Source organism: Pelophylax lessonae (assembly GCF_965119305.1).
Source record: "Pelophylax lessonae genome assembly, chromosome: 1".
NCBI classification, from domain to species: domain Eukaryota; kingdom Metazoa; phylum Chordata; class Amphibia; order Anura; family Ranidae; genus Pelophylax; species Pelophylax lessonae.
Window position 1 is genome coordinate 100,435,131 of NC_138768.1, and position 18,556 is coordinate 100,453,686.

At 43.9% G+C, this 18,556-nt stretch overlaps 1 protein-coding gene across 1 annotated transcript; it reads right to left on the minus strand.

Annotated features, from left to right (window-relative positions):
- Positions 1-808: 808 nt before the first annotated feature.
- LOC309553139 (granzyme A-like) lies at positions 809-16,956 on the minus strand. The gene is made up of 5 exons (XM_082254044.1): positions 16,818-16,956; positions 10,659-10,797; positions 5,482-5,620; positions 3,024-3,296; positions 809-1,564 (listed from the first exon to the last, which is right to left on the minus strand). Exons 1-5 carry the CDS (start codon positions 16,870-16,872, stop codon positions 1,406-1,408), a joined length of 765 nt encoding a protein of 254 aa, XP_082110170.1. The 5' UTR covers positions 16,873-16,956; the 3' UTR covers positions 809-1,405.
- Between the last annotated feature and the right edge of the window lie 1,600 nt (positions 16,957-18,556).

Below are 18,556 nucleotides of genomic sequence, written 5' to 3' on the forward strand. Positions count from 1 at the left end.
AAAATATAACAAATATTATTAGCTTATCACAAAAAAAGCAGTGGTAGCAAATGCAAAGACAATTATTGCAATATCCCCTACTTTGCACATATATACAATGCTTACAATGCTTAGACTGGTCTAATGTACAGCTTTCATTTTATCCCTATGAAGCATTTGGCAAAAATTCTAATCATCATCAGCAGTTAAAAAAAACGACATTTTGCATTATGTTAATTTTTTTTTTTTTTATGTTAAAATTTTTTAATGTATGCTTGTATAAATTTAGATGTAACATACTGTATTTTTTCTAGTTAGATACTTACATTTAAAACAAACTCAGCTATATTATACCTAAAATCCAATCTCCAGGAACATTTGAACCCCTTAATGTTCTCTCCCTCCTAACTATTTACAATTCTTTTCTTTAGAAGACTGGAAGGAGGTGAAGCAGCACAAAGAAGCAACTCATTTTACTGCGCGGCAAGGGGCATATTGATAGGCAGAGTCAAAAAGAGGTGAGATCATCAGCTTTCCGCTTCTTCTTTCACTGTGCAGTCACAGGGAGGGGGTGAGGAGGAGACCTGTAAGTGTACAGGCTCAGTCAGATGTTCGGCCCCCAGACCACCCACCTGACCAAGGACATATAGCTGATCAAGGCTCTACATGCTGCGGCTGTGGCAAAAACGTAACCCCCTGTTGCATGCAGCAGACAGTACCGCTGCCAAACGTGACACATTCAACTTAATGGGGACCCCAAAGCAACTGTCCTGCAATGGCTTGTAATGTACACGGTGGTGAGGAAGTGACCTCCTGACCGCCTGTCAACCGCCCTCTGGAAAGCGATCCACTGTGGAACCACAGCAGAGAAACTAGAGCCCCAACTACCACCACCCTCATCGTGCCAGGCAGGACTGTGCTGTGAGGCAAAGCAGTAAAAATCCCAGGACTGAATGGACAAATACATTTTTTGGGGCTGGGAAAGCAGCTCGTATATATGTACATATTGTAAAAATATTCAAAAAAATGTAGCATATGGCGTTAAGGGGCTGTACAGGAACTAGAGCTTCCATAAAAATATTCCTAGGACCCCCATCTGCAAAAAGAAGGTGGATTGTATGCAGTTATGCACACTCTATCTACACTATGAGCACACATTTGTGCATGTGCGGATGCTTTAGGCAATACCTGGCAGATAAGGGCGCACAGCCGCATCTTCTAATAGATGTCTATGGGAAGCTGTAAGCAGCAGCTGTGGGTCCAAGGATAGTTTTAATGGAGGGTCTGGAAGCTGTATGTCCACCTTACAACCATGATGTGCATGAGCCCAAACACACCCCTACACAGTGCATGGCATACAGTTTCATTTTTTTAAATTATTGTTTATCAAAGTTCATGAGAAGATCATTGCTGTATACTTTTTGAGTTAGAATGAAGCTCCTCCAGTGACTGTTCTGATCCAGTCGAGATATTTGTTTGTCAGGAAGGTGTAGACACCAGGAAACTTGGGATCCCCACATTTATGCCCAAAGGAGACAACGCCTGTGAATTGTTTGTTACAGATCAATGGTCCACCAGAGTCACCCTAAAAAGGATTAGACATGTCAGTAGATTCTCTTTCATAGAAAAAAAAAACAGTAATAATAAGATGTCAACCAACTGCAACAAAATGCATCAAGACTTGTACATAATCTAGTGTCATAATCAATATTTTCTTTCACTTCCATACCTTTCAAAACAGTATGCACTTACCACAATCCACCTCATCTCTGTATCTATAATTTGTTATTATTATACTTATTATCAGTGGTGGCCCATCCATTAGGGGTGCAGGGGCGCCGCCCCCCCTATCCATGCATCCGGCCCCCTAATCTACATGAAGGGCGCCGGATGCATTGATTCTAATAGAGGATTTTTTTTTTTTTTTGAAGCACGTGATTAGAGCCAGAGGCTCTAATCACAGGCTTCAAAAAAGGATGGGCTCGGGACGCAGAGCTCTGCGCCTTGAGCCCACCCAGTTGTGTGACAATAGCGAATGAATATTCACTATTGTCACACGGATTCTCCTCCTGGCCAATCAAGAAGTGGGTCCTGAGACCCGTTTCCTGATTGGCCGAAAGGAGAAGCCATACTATTGGCGAAGGAGGAGGAAGGAGGAGACACAGGAGAAGCCCAACCAATGAAGGGGGACACAGAGGGGACTGAGGGGAAAGTCGCCGCCCCCGTCTCCACGTGTCAATCCAGGGGCAGCACAGAGTGAGCCGGCGATCGTGGGGGGTATGGTGTGTGGTGCGGGTTGGAGCTGGTGTGGTCCGTAGTCAGGTCCATCTGCCCCCCCCCCTCTCCTCTGACCCATGGAGCACCAACCGCCACTGGTTATTATTGATCAGAGACTCGCCCATTTAGCTCCTTTCATAATCCAAAAATCTTCAAAATCTGATCCATAAACTGTTTCCAGCACACTACCATCTACCCAAATGTCAAACCAAGGTAGAGTAAACACTGTAACTAATATGCAAATTCTGATTTAAAGTTTAATCAAATTCCCTGTTCTATGGCTGTGACAGATACAACACACAGCATAGAAAACCGGAGAGCTGGAGCTGCGTGCTCGGATCTCTCTGCCTGTCCCTGACCCCAACTTGGCTCAAAATGGAAGCAGGAGGCAGAAGGTTGTTAACTCTGCAGTGTCTGCTCATGTAGTTTAATAACTGCACAGGTAGAAAAGAGGTATGTGAGTTGTCTGCTGAAGCTCACATCCCATGCAACAAAGTCAGAGCTGTTAATCTGTAGCAGGTTTCTATACAGAAAACTGCCACATTCCTTCTGTTGATTAGGTGCAGATCTGCACTAGTTTCTCTTTAATTCTTAGCCACACATTTTTGCACAAAATCCACTTCCTGATAGTGGCAATGGTGGACTGCACAGTGTGTGTTGACACGGCCCCTTGTAGTCATCATCAAGGTGATAATACAGGAGCACAACTGGAAAACAGTGGTTACTCCATAACAGGGAATACCTACATAAAGATTATGGATTCTTACCTGGCAAGTATCATCTTTGCGCTTTTTAAGTGGTCCCGCACATATCATACTGCTGGTTATTACTTGTTTTTTCTTACTGTATGCTTTGCTGCATTTTTTATTATCTACAATGGTCAGATTGACCTCACGTAGGACATCTGATAATTTTGGCCTCCTTGTATCAGTGACCCCCCATCCAGCAGTGCTACATTGTGTTCCAGGTTTCACATTCTCCTCTTGTTTTGGTAAAGGCAGGGTTGACACAAACTTGTTTAACTTGGCCGGTTTCTCCAGCTGTAAATAATAATAAAAAATAACATTTACTAAAAGCATACTTATTCCACTGCTCCTGTTTTTGTATTCATAATAAAAACTTTTGTAAAACACCAAGCAATCCTGGAAGATGGCCCTGTCCACCCTCCTGTACACAGTAGATAATGGACGGCCTCAGCTGTACAAGTTTCCCTTTGAGACTGTGTAGAGAGGGGGGTGTCCTTTCCCTCCACTCAGGTCTCAGATTATACTCAGCTCCCTGCTTCCCTGCTCTATGCTGTGCAGTGTTTGAAATCAGATCCCTGCTCACTTCCTTTGCAAGCTGAGAAAGGCTTTAGCCTGCTGTCAACTAAAAACAGGTCAAAGGAGTGCAGAACAATCCATGGGAGAAGTAGGGCCAAAATAGCCAGCAGGACCAGCTGTCAAAATACATTAGCCACAGCGGGAGATTAGTGTATGTCCAGCTTTGGACTAGTTGTGAGGTTAGACCGCCCCCCCCCCCCCACCGCCCCCATTATCCCTCCATGGCTGCCAACAATGCAAGCTATTAAGAAAATAGCTGGGTTGATAGACAACACTTTTCTTCTCCAAGTGCGACTCTAAGCACCTGCTTGAGGGAGTGCAGGGGCATTGTCAACCTTAAAGTATGAGGCACCTGTCAAAGTAGCCATCTCCTTGCTAGCTGTGTTGTTGGGCGCCATGAAGGAAGGTAAGTGAAGTCGTGTTTGACCCCATAGCTTGCTGTAGGCAGTACATATTAAAGTGGAGTTCCACCCATTTTTGGAACTTTAGATCTATGTAATCCCCTTTAAAATGGCTTTTACCAATGGAAACTTTTTTTTTTTGCTAGTAAATACCTTAATTTCGGCTTTATTCCTCCTCTCCTCACTTCCTGGTCCGATCGGCGATGACGTCATTCGGCGATCCGCAGTGTCTGCTGGGATGTATTCTATTCCAGAAATCTCGCAGTAGCTGTATCTGTACTGAGCCGTGCCTGCCCCACCTCCGCCCCGCCTCCGCCCCGCCTCCTCTAATTGAGTTGCATTGTATGAATGTATTAAGGCTGTTCTCTGCCCCGCCTCTGCCCCGCCTCCTCTCATTGATTTGTAAGAGGAGGCGGGGCGGAGGCGGGGCAGAGAACGGCCTTAATACATTCATACAATGCAACTCAATGAGAGGAGGCGGGGCGGAGGCGGGGCGGAGGCGGGGCAGGCACGGCTCAGTACAGATACAGCTACTCCGAGATTTCTGGAATTGAATACATCCCAGCAGACACTGCGGATCGCCGAATGACGTCATCGCCGATCGGACCAGGAAGTGAGGAGAGGAGGAATAAAGCCAAAATTAAGGTATTTACTAGCAAAAAAAAAAAAAAAAAAAGTTTCCATTGGTAAAAGCCGTTTTAAAGGGGATTACATACAGCTATGTAATCCAACCTATTAAAAATGGGTGGAACTCCGCTTTAAGGCTGGCCAGAGAGCCCTCATTTTGTTTCTTGATTAGCCCGAGTGCTGATCGGAAAAAACAAACATAATCAAGGTGCATGGAGGAATCTTCTCTGCTATGCCATTGTATTCTGACAGCGGGACTCCTCCACTGTCAGAATACACTGACCAGTGGCTGAAGCCATTTGGCTTCAGCCAACTGACCAATAAAAATTTTCCAACAGTCCTGTTCAACAGAAATCTATTGTTAGATCGTCTTCTGTCAAGTGGAAATGGCCATAGATGGATCAAAATTGAGATCCATCTATGGGCAGCTTTAGATGGGGAACAGAACTAACTTATAAAAACTTGAGTCAGGCTTATTCTTTAAAGTGACCCTATCAGCATAGAAAAAATAGGTCATTAGCACCCTGTTCAAAAGCAGTTTAGTATTTACCTTTCTTAGCATGTAGTGTGTAAATTATTGTTGTCTTGCAGGTCTGCCGGCGCCATATTTATCCATCACTTCTGGGTGTGTCAGATTCCTGATACCCCACTGGATGCTATGATGGTCACCCACTGTTCACAGGAATTGTTATCCAAAACACCCAAAAGCAGTGGAGTACACAGATCTGCAAGACAGCAAAGATTTACCACACTGCCTACTAGAAAGGTGAGTATTAGCTGCTTTTAATGTTTATTTTCCTCTGCTAACATGGTCTTTTTCTTCTAATGACAAAAGATGCACAAGCGAGTAAAGGGATAAATGTTGTTTGTCTTACCTGTAACAGTTGAATGTCATTTATCTTTGAATCCCACTCAAAACAAGGGTGTTTAATAGCACGTTTAACCAGAATTGACTGCTGGTTTGTATTGTCCTTCAGTAAGTGAGCACCTAAGACAGCCTTTGTCGTATTTCCACTGAAATCAAAATATTAAAAGTTACTGGAAGGAAATTAAAAGTTCTTTTAAATGTTTTTTGTTTTTTTTTTAACCACTTCACATTGGTGCAATGTTTTATTTTTCACATACATGTTAAAATCAGCATTTATGCTAGAAAATGACTTAAAAAAAAAAAAGCATTATATATTTTATGAAGGCAGAGGTCTTGTAGAATGAAATGGTGACAGATGGAATTTGTTTTTTTTTTTTGATTGGCTGCTTCCTCAGCTACAGTAGCCAGGGAATAAATTAAAGCGGAGTTCCGGGCACAGAAATGATTTTTCAACAAACATACCCCCGGGACAGTCAGGGCTAGTACATTCCACAATGGCTAGCCTCTGATCTGTCCCGGTTCGCACTTACCTTTTAGAAGAAATACTTACTTATAAAATTTCTTCCACAGCGTTTCCATCTCTCTTGTGGGCAGCTGAAGCCGGAGCGGTCCTCTTCGGCGTCTTCTTCTGCGTCTTCTTCTCCCAGAATGTGCCTGCACCGGCCCCTCTCGTCACTTCCGTTGCGGCGCCGCATTCCTCCACAGCTTCTGGGCATGCCCAGAAGCTGTTTAGCAGGGGAATGCAGCGTCGCCCGGAAGTGACGAGCGGGGCCGATGCCGTCGCATTGATTCCTGGGAGCGATGACGTTCAGCTCCCAGGAATCATCGCGAGACAGGAAGTGACGGCGCGGGCCGCGGCGCTGAGGGAGGAAGTACTCTGAGGTGAGTATTTACGATCTTCAATTACAAGGTGAGTAAACAAAAAAAAAAACCTAACTATCCAATTCCTTTTCAGGTGATGTCGAACTAGCGGACGGGCACAAAAAAAAAATATCGATTTTGTGCCCGGAAATCCGCTTTAAGGCTGAAATTGGAGAAATGCTCGTCACTTCCTGCTTTTTTACTTGCAGAGGAGATCAGGGAACAGATGTTCCCCCGATCTCCTCCTGCTCTAACTGATGGGACTGTGGTCCTGGACTCAGCCGTTCTTTCAATAGACACCTTTTTCCCTATTATACGCTCCATTGGAACATATGCAATTGCCTTTTATTTTTATAAGGCCACAGCTTGTGTGGAGATGTCCAAAGGTTGGATCTAAAATTCCTTGGTGGACATGAAGCTGCAGTATGTTTGGCACGGTGTGAATTCATGCTCTTATACACATTCAATCATCAACACCAATCAGAATTTTTCTAGGGATGCTCAGCAATACAATATATATATATATATATATATATATATATATATATAGCTAAGAATGTTAGGTGGCATATAGGGGGAAGGGATAGGCCATTGACAGGTTTTGATTGTTAATTTTAAATGTCCTATGTGCGTTTTTTTTTTTTTTTTTATTAACGCAATATAATTAAAGGTATATCAAATTCACACGTATGGCCCTGACTCAGTCGCATCTAGCCTTCATATACAATACACTGTTGGCTGTTAAGCCAGGTATTTGTTTATTCACTAAATATCACTTTGGAGTATGCATTTGTATACATGTGAGCGGGGTTGAGCTTCAATCCATTTTCTTTTGTGTTTTTTGTAGCTATCCCATTGTGGAGAAGCTCCCCCTGTTTGTGACCTTGTAGGACTTTGAGAGGTTTTTTTTGCTGTCTAACTGATGGGACTGTGGTCCTGAGCTCACCAGAGCTGTGGTTTACTGTGGTCCTGGGCTCACCAGAGAAGGAGGGAGAGCCTGGGAACCACCACAGGTATCAGTGGAGGGAGGGGAGGCCTGCCAGTCTCACTACTGAAAGGGTTCTTTCACACAGGTGGTTCCGCCAGTGGACTCCGTTTTGCTCAGTGGGGATCGATCCGCTGATCCCAGCTGAGCAGGCCGACGACAGGTCCATCTCCGCTCACTGTGCTCAGACGGACCTGTCAGATCCCCGCTCTCCTCTATGGGGAAATCAGATGAAAACAGACTGTCCATTTTCATCAAATCCAACCAGATGGATGGAAAATAAGGTTACCTCCGTCTGGATTTCAAGGATGGGATCGGATCGGATAGCAGTGGGTGTCAGCAGACATGTCACCGCTGACATTCCCTGCCCCATAGGGGTGAATGGAGCATCCAATCAGGTCTGCCCAAAAAACTGACAGGAGGACCTGATCGGACAGCCTGTGGGAAAGGGGCCTAAGAGTGATCTTATCCTGGATTTTTTTTTTACTAAACAGCTAATTGTCAGTTGAAAAAAATGACAGAGAGCTCATCTGCAGCCATAAACGTATTTTAACCACCAGGATGTGGTTAATATATTAATGTGATCAGAATAAAGTAAACCTGTCACAACCACAGACAAGTAAAGGTCAACATACAATGAAACAATGCAAAAGCAAATGCCAAAATAATTACTATATACTACTGTCTGGAATTTGTAACCTCTTTTATCACTGAAAATCTTCAATAAAAAGATTAAGAAAAAAACAAATATAATGAGTATATTTTGGAAGCTGAACAATCAACCCACAGCCTGCTTGTTGATACTCAGCATTGCAGTGTGGCCATACACCACCAACACACCTTAAAGTGATTGTATATCAGAGATGGGCTCGGGCATTACTCAAAGTTCCTCTTCTTGGGTTCCCCGTCAACACTCCTGGCTCCTCCAATCCGCCATGTGCCCCTATACAAAGCCAATTTCTATGGGGGAACTCGCAAGCCTCGCTGTCTGCATCTATTAAAACAGATAGTGGGACTCTGCCCGCTCCCATGTCATTTCCGCTCATTACTCCAATACCCAGTCTAGGGATTTTTCTTTGTTTTTGTTGTTTTATTGGAGAACTTGGATAGGGAAAGGATGTAGTGGGATACTCAGAGTTACAACTAGATACAACAGAGACAGCTTCTGGAATAACATGTGACACACCATACACATTTGAGCAGGTCCTTTGTAGGAATAATGGACGGTTGCCCTTAAGAATACTAGCCCAGATCCCCTTTCTGCTGAACCCAGTAGCTGACTTTGCTAGCACAGAGAGTCAAAGAACCAGACCCCAAGATTCTTTAGAGTTTGTACTCACAGGGCCTCCGGACCGCATTACAGCCTCGTTACATTTCTCCTGCAGCACCCTCCAGTGATCCCAGACAGATCTCCAAGGAACGGCTCCCCCTCAGTCAGCTCCTCAGAACACTCTGGTCAGCATTTCAGCCTCCTGGTCCCCCACCCAATGCCGCATGGCAGCAGGTGCTGAGAAGGGCACAGCACCCCATACTTAGCTGGACTCTCTTCTCCAAGAAAATAAACACTTTCTATGTGCTCACTAAATATAAATACCATCCACAGCATGCATAGGGGCCCCTATGCCTGTAATTGACTGGGATGGCATCCATATTCATGCTGCTGATCTACATAGGTCACTCCTGTTCATCCAGGTTGCCAATACAGAAGCAGCAGCACTGTGAAACGTAAAGGATCCCCTTGCTAAACAATGTAACTTTCCTGTTTAATTATTAATTATTATTATTATTAAGTCACTTTATTAGGTTACACTATTGATATACTTGGCCTCATAGCTGAGCTGTATGTAAATTATATTATAGTTGTGTACATGTTTACATTTGCTGTGCGCACTGGATTATATTAAGTTGTATCACTGCTATACTTGATCCCAGAATTGAGTTGCACGTGTTTCATTTTTCATTATAAGTTGTGCACCTGCATACACCTGGTTGCATCATTTCACTTTGTAACCAGAGTACTTTAATTTCAATTTACTTTTTAAACATATATTTATTTATCCATTTATCATATCTAGCGCAGCTACTATTTACTTATTTTTTCTTAGGTGTTTCCCACTTCTAGCTGCAGCTGCCAATTTCTTTTTAGGTGTTTTAGCGCGGTTATTTTTAGTATTATAGGAAAGCTGCTATGCTTTACCTAACAGTCACCTGTTAAGCAGGAGACCACACTACACTAAACTAAACTATGTACATCCTAGCCATAGGTGTGCGCACAGGGTGTGCTGAATGTGCCTGGGCACACTCTAATCACCTAGTGCACATTTGCATTATCGTCCTGTGTACCGGTGGGGAAATGGGAAAGATCTCACTCTTACTGGCTAAACCATAAGAGAAGTGCTTATGCACTTCTTTTACTGTGACAGCAGGGAGATTACTGTACCGGGCCATATACATGTAGACACACACATGTGTGTTTGAGCTTTGGGGTACACCCTAATGATATAAGCTACGCACACCTATGATCCTAGCAACCTACCTAGGAGGGTGCTACATATGTGTTTTAGAAGGCTGAAGAGAGTGTGTTGCAGATAAATAGGTACAACTTACGCAGGAGGATTTGTTTCATCTTTGTGTATCACCCGAGGCTTGTCACGTATATATATGTAAGGGTTTACAACCACTTTAGGGAATCATAAACTAGCTGTGGTGTTCATACCTCTGCCCTGTGGATACCACTAGTTACAGTTGTTACATGTATAAGACTTTCTATACTCTTTATAAGTTAGTCGCAGTTCCTGTTAGGAAATACTTAAAAGCCTACACGTGAATTATATATACCACCCAGACTACAGGACGCACCACTAGCAAATTGTGCTCTGAATTGCTACTTTACAATGGTGCGATATATAGTATTTATTATAAATTGGTTGCAAAATTAAAAGTCTGAAAAAAATGTCCCCCTATTAAGATGAGATAATACATGTAATTGTCCTCCCACTCACACTGCCTATCTTCACTTCTAGAGCTGTGGTGCCCATAGAATCCATTTAATCTGACACCCCAGTGGGTGGAAATGGAGCACTTAGCACTTGACCAGATCAACAGCACAAACAGTGAGATCGGTAAACCAGACAATAAACCAATCAATTCAAGAAATGGGCACACACTCCTAGTATATAATATAAAAAAAATGATTTTTTTTCTTTTCTTCTCCCCCTTTCTTCCAGCAATAAACTTGAGAATTTTGCACATTTTGGATAGAAATACAGTTAATAAATATTTTATATTTGTTTCTTTTCGGCTACAGTGTCTCAAAGGCTGCAATATAATATACTTACCATTTACAATGAGCAGCAGTTAGCACCCAGTTAGGTTTAATGAGCGCCCCTCCACATGATTCTTTATCCTCCAGATAAACCATGTAAGGTCTAGAGTGGGGAGCAGCGACATTCCCTCCGATTATTTCCATACATACATCTGTAGATTAAAGTACATTGAAGTTATTAGTCAATAAGTATAAGCATTTAGTGAGCTGCTTATGCATCACAGTAAACCCAGCAACCATGCTAAAGTAAAACGGTTCCATCAAGTGAAATAAATCTGTAATAATCCTCTGCAAAATAGGCACACACAGCTCCACAGAGGACAGTTGAAGTGAACTTCTTGAAGCCTCTGTGTTTTAAAGGCTTATTTCACCTATTGAACCATGTTTCATTTTACACCAATATAACCTGGATTATGTTTGCATCACCCAGATGTCCCCCACCCTCTCTCTAAATCCTGTGTGCTCCCACAACTGTGTCATCCATTCACAGATACTTTCTCAGGGATCTGTGAATGGAGAGACTACAAGTCCCATCTGCCATAGTGGCATAGCGACTCACAGAATGCAATAGAGCACAAGTGTGATGGCACAACTGGACTTTTGGTCCATTGTTTTCTTCCTCCAGCCACATAACTGAATGTCTGTACCTCTGTATGGACTTGGGGCTGGGATATTAACAATGCAGGGGCCAGAGCATTGTCCCTAAATAGCAGTCTGCAAATGTGCTGAACTGAGTGCCTTCTAAAGCCTGGTACACGCTAATAGTTCTTTTTTCGTTCAACCCAGACAACTCTGGTCATTCAACCCAGACAAACCTGACAGCTCTGGTTGGAGCTGCTGTACTAACGATATGATGTTAGTACAGCGATCTCCCCCGCTGAGCTGTTGTGTTCTGACAGGGGGGTGCCCCCCTCCCCCGCCAAAACCCTTCCGTTCAGTACTCTCAGCCATTGGCTGAGAAAGGTGATCAGGAGCTGGTCGGCTGCTGGTTTTTAAGCATGCTTGTCCGACAGAAGCCGGCTAAACTGCCAGCATTTGTTGGACCGGCTGACATACACACGGGCAGAATGTCAGCCAGTTTTTATTAAACCAGCCAACATCTCTCGATATTTGGCCCGTGTGTACGGGGGTAAAGCTAGCCATAGTTGGATTTGTTTTTATCAGCCAGTAGGTTTATCAAAAAAAAAAAAGTGAATGGATTCCCTCATGTACACATTCGATAGGAATAGAATAATCCTCCCTGCTGGGATATTGTATTCAGACAGCAGGGACTCCTCCACTGTCAGAATACAATGATCAGCATTGCAGCCGCCTGCAAAATTCAGCCGGTCCTTGCTGAACCGGACGATTTTCAGCTTAACTCACAAAGAAACCTAATCTCCCCTCTTGTTACACTCAACAATCTAATAACCCAGCAAATAAAAATCTAACAATTTAATAACCCCCCCCCCAATTAGAAACAGTTTTCCAGATAGATTAGCCCTAGTATGTGTCCATATGACTTTGGTAAAGACATTAGACTGACCACTGGCCGCATCTTTGTATTCATCGCAACACAACCATGCTTGTCCCCTAGCAGGAATGGTTTGATATTGGGTACTACTGTATTATTGTATTTCTTGTAATTCAGGACATTTTTTATTACATGTTGTAAATAAAATTTGAGGTTTTTAAAGACTTTGTGAGACATTTATATACAATTTTTGAAAAATGTAATTCATTTTTAAACTGGCATAATTATGCAAGCAAGCCAATTTGCCAATACAGTCCCGTTTAAGAGGGGGTTCTAGCTTGTTCAATAGTTTAGGAATGATGGCAAACACACCCTCCTCTATGTGGGTATAAATATACAAGACATTAGACTGTAAGCTTCTTCAATTGTATGTTTAGCCATTTTCTTTTTGTTTTAGATAGAGCAGGGAGCAGTTAAAACCCCAGTCAGTTTATTTATTTACTTTGCTTCCTGTGTACCATTGAAGAAATTTTCCCTCACTTCTTGTCTCAGAGACACAACAGGACGTTAGAAGAAATCTCTCAGGCTGGGTTCACACTTAAATCGGATGCAGCTCACAGCAGGGGTCTGGCGCGTCCCTGTTTTCTGTTTCAGGGACAAATCAGGCCCGATGTTTTGCCTGAATTTGGACCTGAAACAAAGCCAAAGACGCACAGGACCCCTGTGCAATCTGCTCTGCAGCCGCCCCAGAGATCTGTGAACTGGCTCCATTGACAACTGGGCACACTCTCCTGTCATGCGAATTGGATGGGGGGGAAAACCGCATCCAATTCGCACTGGCGTGAACCCAGCCTCAAAGTTGTTGGGTAAAGGATATTCTATATCAATATACATACAAATGTGAGGTGAATTCCCCTTTAAGGCAGTTGGTTCCAGACTAGGTATTCCCATTGGAGGATTTCCTCTTACCTCTTGCTTTGCGGAAAGCTCCAACAATGGGTACAAGGGTCACTAGTACAAATAGAAGCTTACATTTCCCCAATAGGGACACGGAAAACTTGACAGAAGTCCTAATCCTTCCCCATTCTATCACAATTAAAAAAAAAAAAAAAAAGTTTTTCCCAGAGATATACTTTAAAAGGCAATGGGTTGATTTACTAAAGGTAAATAATACACTGTGCACTTGTAGTTACACTCATTTTCCCCCGAGCTTAATAAATGTGGTGATTTCCATCATGATTGGGTATTCTTTACAAAGTGAAGCTTTACCACATTCACTAAGCTTGGTAAAAATGAGCGCAGCTGCAGTTGCAAAGCGCACGCACAGTACATTAACCTCAATGATTGATGTGGTTAATTCAATGATAAGTTGTTGCACTTTAAAAATGACTATTAGAAATGATATAGTATGGAGGTGTAGTTTCTATCATATAGCTGGCGTCTAGTTCAGTAATCCCAGAGAAGGATATTGCCATTTGTCAATAGTAGGCCTCCTTTAGACTAAAACAACACCGAACAAAAACCTGCCTGTAGAAATCATGTAAAAATAAAACGTGAAGATTGGGAGGTTTTGCATAAAAAAACAAAATATTTGAGGATTGTATAAGTATTTCAGATAAATTAAGCCTTTAGCCCCCATTCACACTGGGGCGACGCTACTTCGCACCGCGACCTCCGAGGTCGCGGTGCGAGCAGCGCGCCGCTACCTCGGAGCGGCCGCCACGGACTTCGTAACATTGAAGTCTATGGCGGTCGCCTCCTGGTCGCCCCAAAGAAGCTCCGGACCCTTTTTCTGAGTCGGAGCGACTTGTGTCGCTCCTATCAGAACGGGTCCGCAGCTTCCCTATGGGAGGCGACCTGCGGCGACCTGTGAGGCGACCAGGTCGCCTCACAGGTCGCCCCAGTGTGAATGGGGGCTTAGTCTTAAGCCCCGTACACACGGGCAGAATGTCGGGATACATTTGCAGGTAAAAGAAAAAAACTGTCCGACATTCTGCCCGTGTGTATGTCAGTCTGTTGGACGTGCATTCTGGAAAACCAGCAGCTGACCGACTCCCGATCAGTGCTCCCAGCCAATGGGAGAGAGCACTGATTGGAGTGTTCTGGCGGGGGGCGTCCCGTCCCCCTGTCAAAGCACAACAGCTCAGTGGGGGAGATCACTGGACTAACCTCGCACGGTTAGTGCAGCAGCTTGTGACCAGAGCTGTCAGTCAGACATAGGAGTATAGCCCCGTACACACGTATCGATTGTCGGCCGTAAATATTCGTCCGACGACCGATCGGCCAATTGTAGGCTTGTTAGTATGATGCTTCCGACAGCCGACAGCGCATTTTCGGCCGAACAGAATCTGTCGTGCAGGCATTAAAATTTTTGTTGGCCAACACCAGAACGGCCGATTGTTCGCCAGTCAGTACAGATTTCGGCCGACAGACAGCAGATTTGCAAGACTGGGCATGCTCAGAAAAGAAAAAAGACAAGGAAAGTTAACCATCACATGACATCACTTCTGCAGTCGGCTGTTGTTGGCCGACAAAATTCATGTGCAGTCTTTTGCAGTTTTCAACAGACACGACAGCCCTGGACAAAAGACGGCCAATTGTTCGGCCAACGATCAGTACGTGTGTACGGGGCTTAAGTCACACATGTGCAAGTCTCAAGTCTTAACCTTCAAGTCTCAAGCAAGTCCCAAGTTACTGTGGTGAAAAGCATGCAAGTCAAGTCGAGTCCCTGCTAGAAGTCAAGCAAGTCAAGTCATTTATTTTGGTCAAGTCACAAATCAAGTCAAAATACTGATCTACCCAATTTTCACCTTTAACCACTTGCCTTCTGTGCACTTAAACACCCTTCCCATCCAGGCCAATTTTCAGCTTTCAGCGCTCTCACACTTTGAATGACAATTGCGCGGTCATGCTACACTGTACCCATATGAAATTTTTATCATTTTTTTTCACACAAACAGAGCTTTCTTTTGGTGGTATTTAATCATCTCTGGGTTTTTTATTTTTTACAAAAAAAAAGAAAAAAGACAGAAAATTTTGAAAAAAAAAAAAAAAGTTTTTCTTATTTTCTGCGAGTAAATTTTGAAAATAAATTTTTCTCCCTCACTGATGTGCGCTGATGAGGCAGCACTGATGGGCACTGATAGGCTGCACTTATGGGCACTGATAGGCTGCACTTATGGGCACTGATGAGGTGGCACTTATGGGCACTGATGAGGTGGCACTTATGGGCACTGATGAGGAGGTACTAATATGCCGCACTGATGAGCACTGATAGGCGGCATTGATAGGCGGCACTGATAGGCGGCACTGCTGGGCACTGAGAGGTGGCACTGCTGGGTACTGAGAGGTGGCACTGCTGGGCACTGAGAGGTGGCACTGACGGGCGGCACTGGTGGGCACTGATAGGCAGCACTGATGGACACTAACGGGTGGCACTGATGGACACTGATGGGTGGCACTGATGAGCACTGATGGGCGGCACTGATGAGCACTGATGGGCAGCACCATCAGTGCCCACACTCAGTGCCCATAGTGCTGCCATTCAGTGCTCATCAGTGCCTAGATGAGCAGGCACTGATGGGCACTGACTGGCAGCACTATGGGCACTGATTGTGGGCATTGATGGGGACACTGATGGCGGGCACTGTGGGCACTGATGGGGGGGCAATGTGTGTGTTTTTTTTACCTTCAGTAATCAGGGCACTGGTGATCAGTGCCCTGATTACATGTCTCTGTGTCCCCAGCGGCTGTCGGCTCCCCCTCCTTCCTCACACTGCAGTGTCTGTGTGAGGAAGGAGCGCCGGCGATGAGAGATGATCTCATATGTTTACATATGAGATCATCTCTCATTGGACGGCTTGATCACGTGGTGAATGGCCGCTGTGATTGGCCATTCACCACGATCTGTGATCGGCCGTGTCCAAGGGACACGGCCGACACAGATTCTCCCCGATGCGTGCTCGCAGGAGCGCGCGGGGGGGCGTGTCACTGGAGGCCGTTTAAAAACGGCCTCCCGAAAATTCGAGTCCGCGCTGCAGCCGTATATAGGCTGTAGCGCGGATGGGAGGGGGTTAAATCAGTTAAAAGTCAGTGGCCAGGAAAGGTTTTGTTTTATTTTCAACATTAACAAAACTGATTAGTGCTTTTTTCTTGGCATATTAAAGAAACACTTTGAATGCCCAAACAGCTCAAAATCCTTCGCCCGGTCATGTTTCAACACCACAGTCACTAAAAACATGTTAAGTATTTCCATTGTTAAGCAGCCAGTGTCCTAAAAATCAGAACACACTGAGGTGGTTTAAGTGACTGTGGTTTCAGAAACATAACCGGCACATTCATTTTGCTTTAACACATCTTGAGAAAATGCAAATATTTAATAACTTAAAAAAGTAAAGTCATTTTGAGTCAAATGTCTCAAGTCAAAGTCAAGTCTCAAGTCATGAATACCAAGTCAAAGTCAAGTCTCAAGTCATGAATACCACGTCAAAGTCAAGTCGAGTCTTTTATTAATTTTAGCCAAGCAAGTCTCAAGTCCTCAAACTGGTGACTTAAGTCAAGTCATGTGACTCGAGTCCCCCACCTCTGCTATCAGTTTTGTTTGGTTGCAGGAAAAAATACTGTAGTGTGTACCAGGCTTAAGGTTTACTGGTACTTTCAAACAACCATAGCGAAAAAACAAATAAGCTTGTTGACAAGTATATGTGAGTTTATACTTACAGCCATTGATATGCAGAAGGAAAGACACAGCCGAGAGTAAGTAGAGATGCCTCATTGTTAGGAATCTCTCTCTAGCAATCTTGAGCTTTCACACTACAGCCAGAGACGGAGTAGACATTTATATATGTGAACAGGTGATGTGGGCTGACTTCTCAGAAATGCTCTGCTTCACATGAGGGTTTACATTTCTATTTATGTGGTTAGAGACCACCACTGTCTTAACACTGTTCAAGGGGAAATAATGATTAACACAAGTCACAGGAACATCGTCTTCGTAATTATAGAATTCATTTCTATAGTTTGGAAAAACACCAAAAAAGGATGCTGCTGGTCGAGTCACCTACTGAATGAAAAGAAACTAAAAGATAGGAAAAAATCTGACCACCTAAAAATGATCAGTTCAGTTTTGAATAGATGTCTTCAGCCTTGTATACAGTATCTCACAAAAGTGAGTACACCCTTCACATTTTTGTAAATATTTTATATCTTTTCATGTGACAACACTGAAGAAATGACACTTTGCTACAATGTAAAGTAGTGAGTGTACAGCTTGAATAACAGTGTAATTTTTCTGTCCCCTCAAAATAACTCAACACATTATTGTCTAAACAAAAGTGAGTACACCCCTAAGTGAAAATGTTGAAATTGGGCCCAAAGTGTCAATATTTTTTGTGGCCACCATTATTTTCTAGCAATGCCTTAACTCTCTTGGACATGGAGTTCACCAGAGCTTTACAGGTTGCTACTGGAGTCCTCTTCCACTTCTCCATGACGACATCACTGAGCTGGTGGATGTTAGAGACCTTGTGCTCCTCCACCTTCCATTTGAGGATGCCCCACAGATGCTTAAAAGGGTTTAGGTCTGGAGACATGCTTGGCCACTCCACCACCTTTACCCTCAGCTGCTTTAGCAAGGAAGTGGTCATCTTGGAGGTGTGTTTGGTGTTTGGGGTCGTTATCATGTTGGAATACTGCCATGCGACCAAGTCTCCAAAGGCAGGGGATCATGCTCTGCTTCAGTATGTCACAGTACATGTTGGCATTCATGGTTCCCTCAATGAACTGTAGCTCCCCAGTGATGGCAGCACTCATACAGCCCCAGACCATGACACTCCTACCACCATTCTTGACTGTAGGCAAGACACACTTGTCTTTGTACTCCTCACCTGGTTGCCACCACACATGAACCAAATAAGTTTATCTTGGTCTCATCAGACCACAGGACATGGTTCCAGTAATCCATGTCCTTAATCTGCTTGTCTTCAGCAAACTGTTTACAAGTTTTCTTCTGCATCATATTTAGAAGAGGCTTCCTTCTGGGATGACAGCCATACAGACCAATTTGATGCAGTGTGCGGCGTATGGTCTGAGCACTGACAGGCTGACCCCCCACCCCTTTAACCTCTTCAGCAATTCTGTCAGCACTCATACGTCTATTTCTCAAAGACAACAGCTGGATATGACGCTGAGCATGTGCACTTAACTTCTTTAGTCAACCATGGCAAGGCCTGTTTTGAGTTGAACCTGTCCTGTTAAACTGTTGTATGGTCTTGGTCTCCAGTTTCAGGGTCTTGGTAAACTTCTCATAGCCCTAGGTCATCTTTATGTAGAGAAACAATTTTTTTTTTTCAGATCCTCAGAGAGTTCTTTGCCATGAGGTCCCATGTTGAACTTCCAGTGACCAGTATGAGAGAGTGAGAGCGATAACACCAAATGTAACACACCTGCTCCCCATTCAC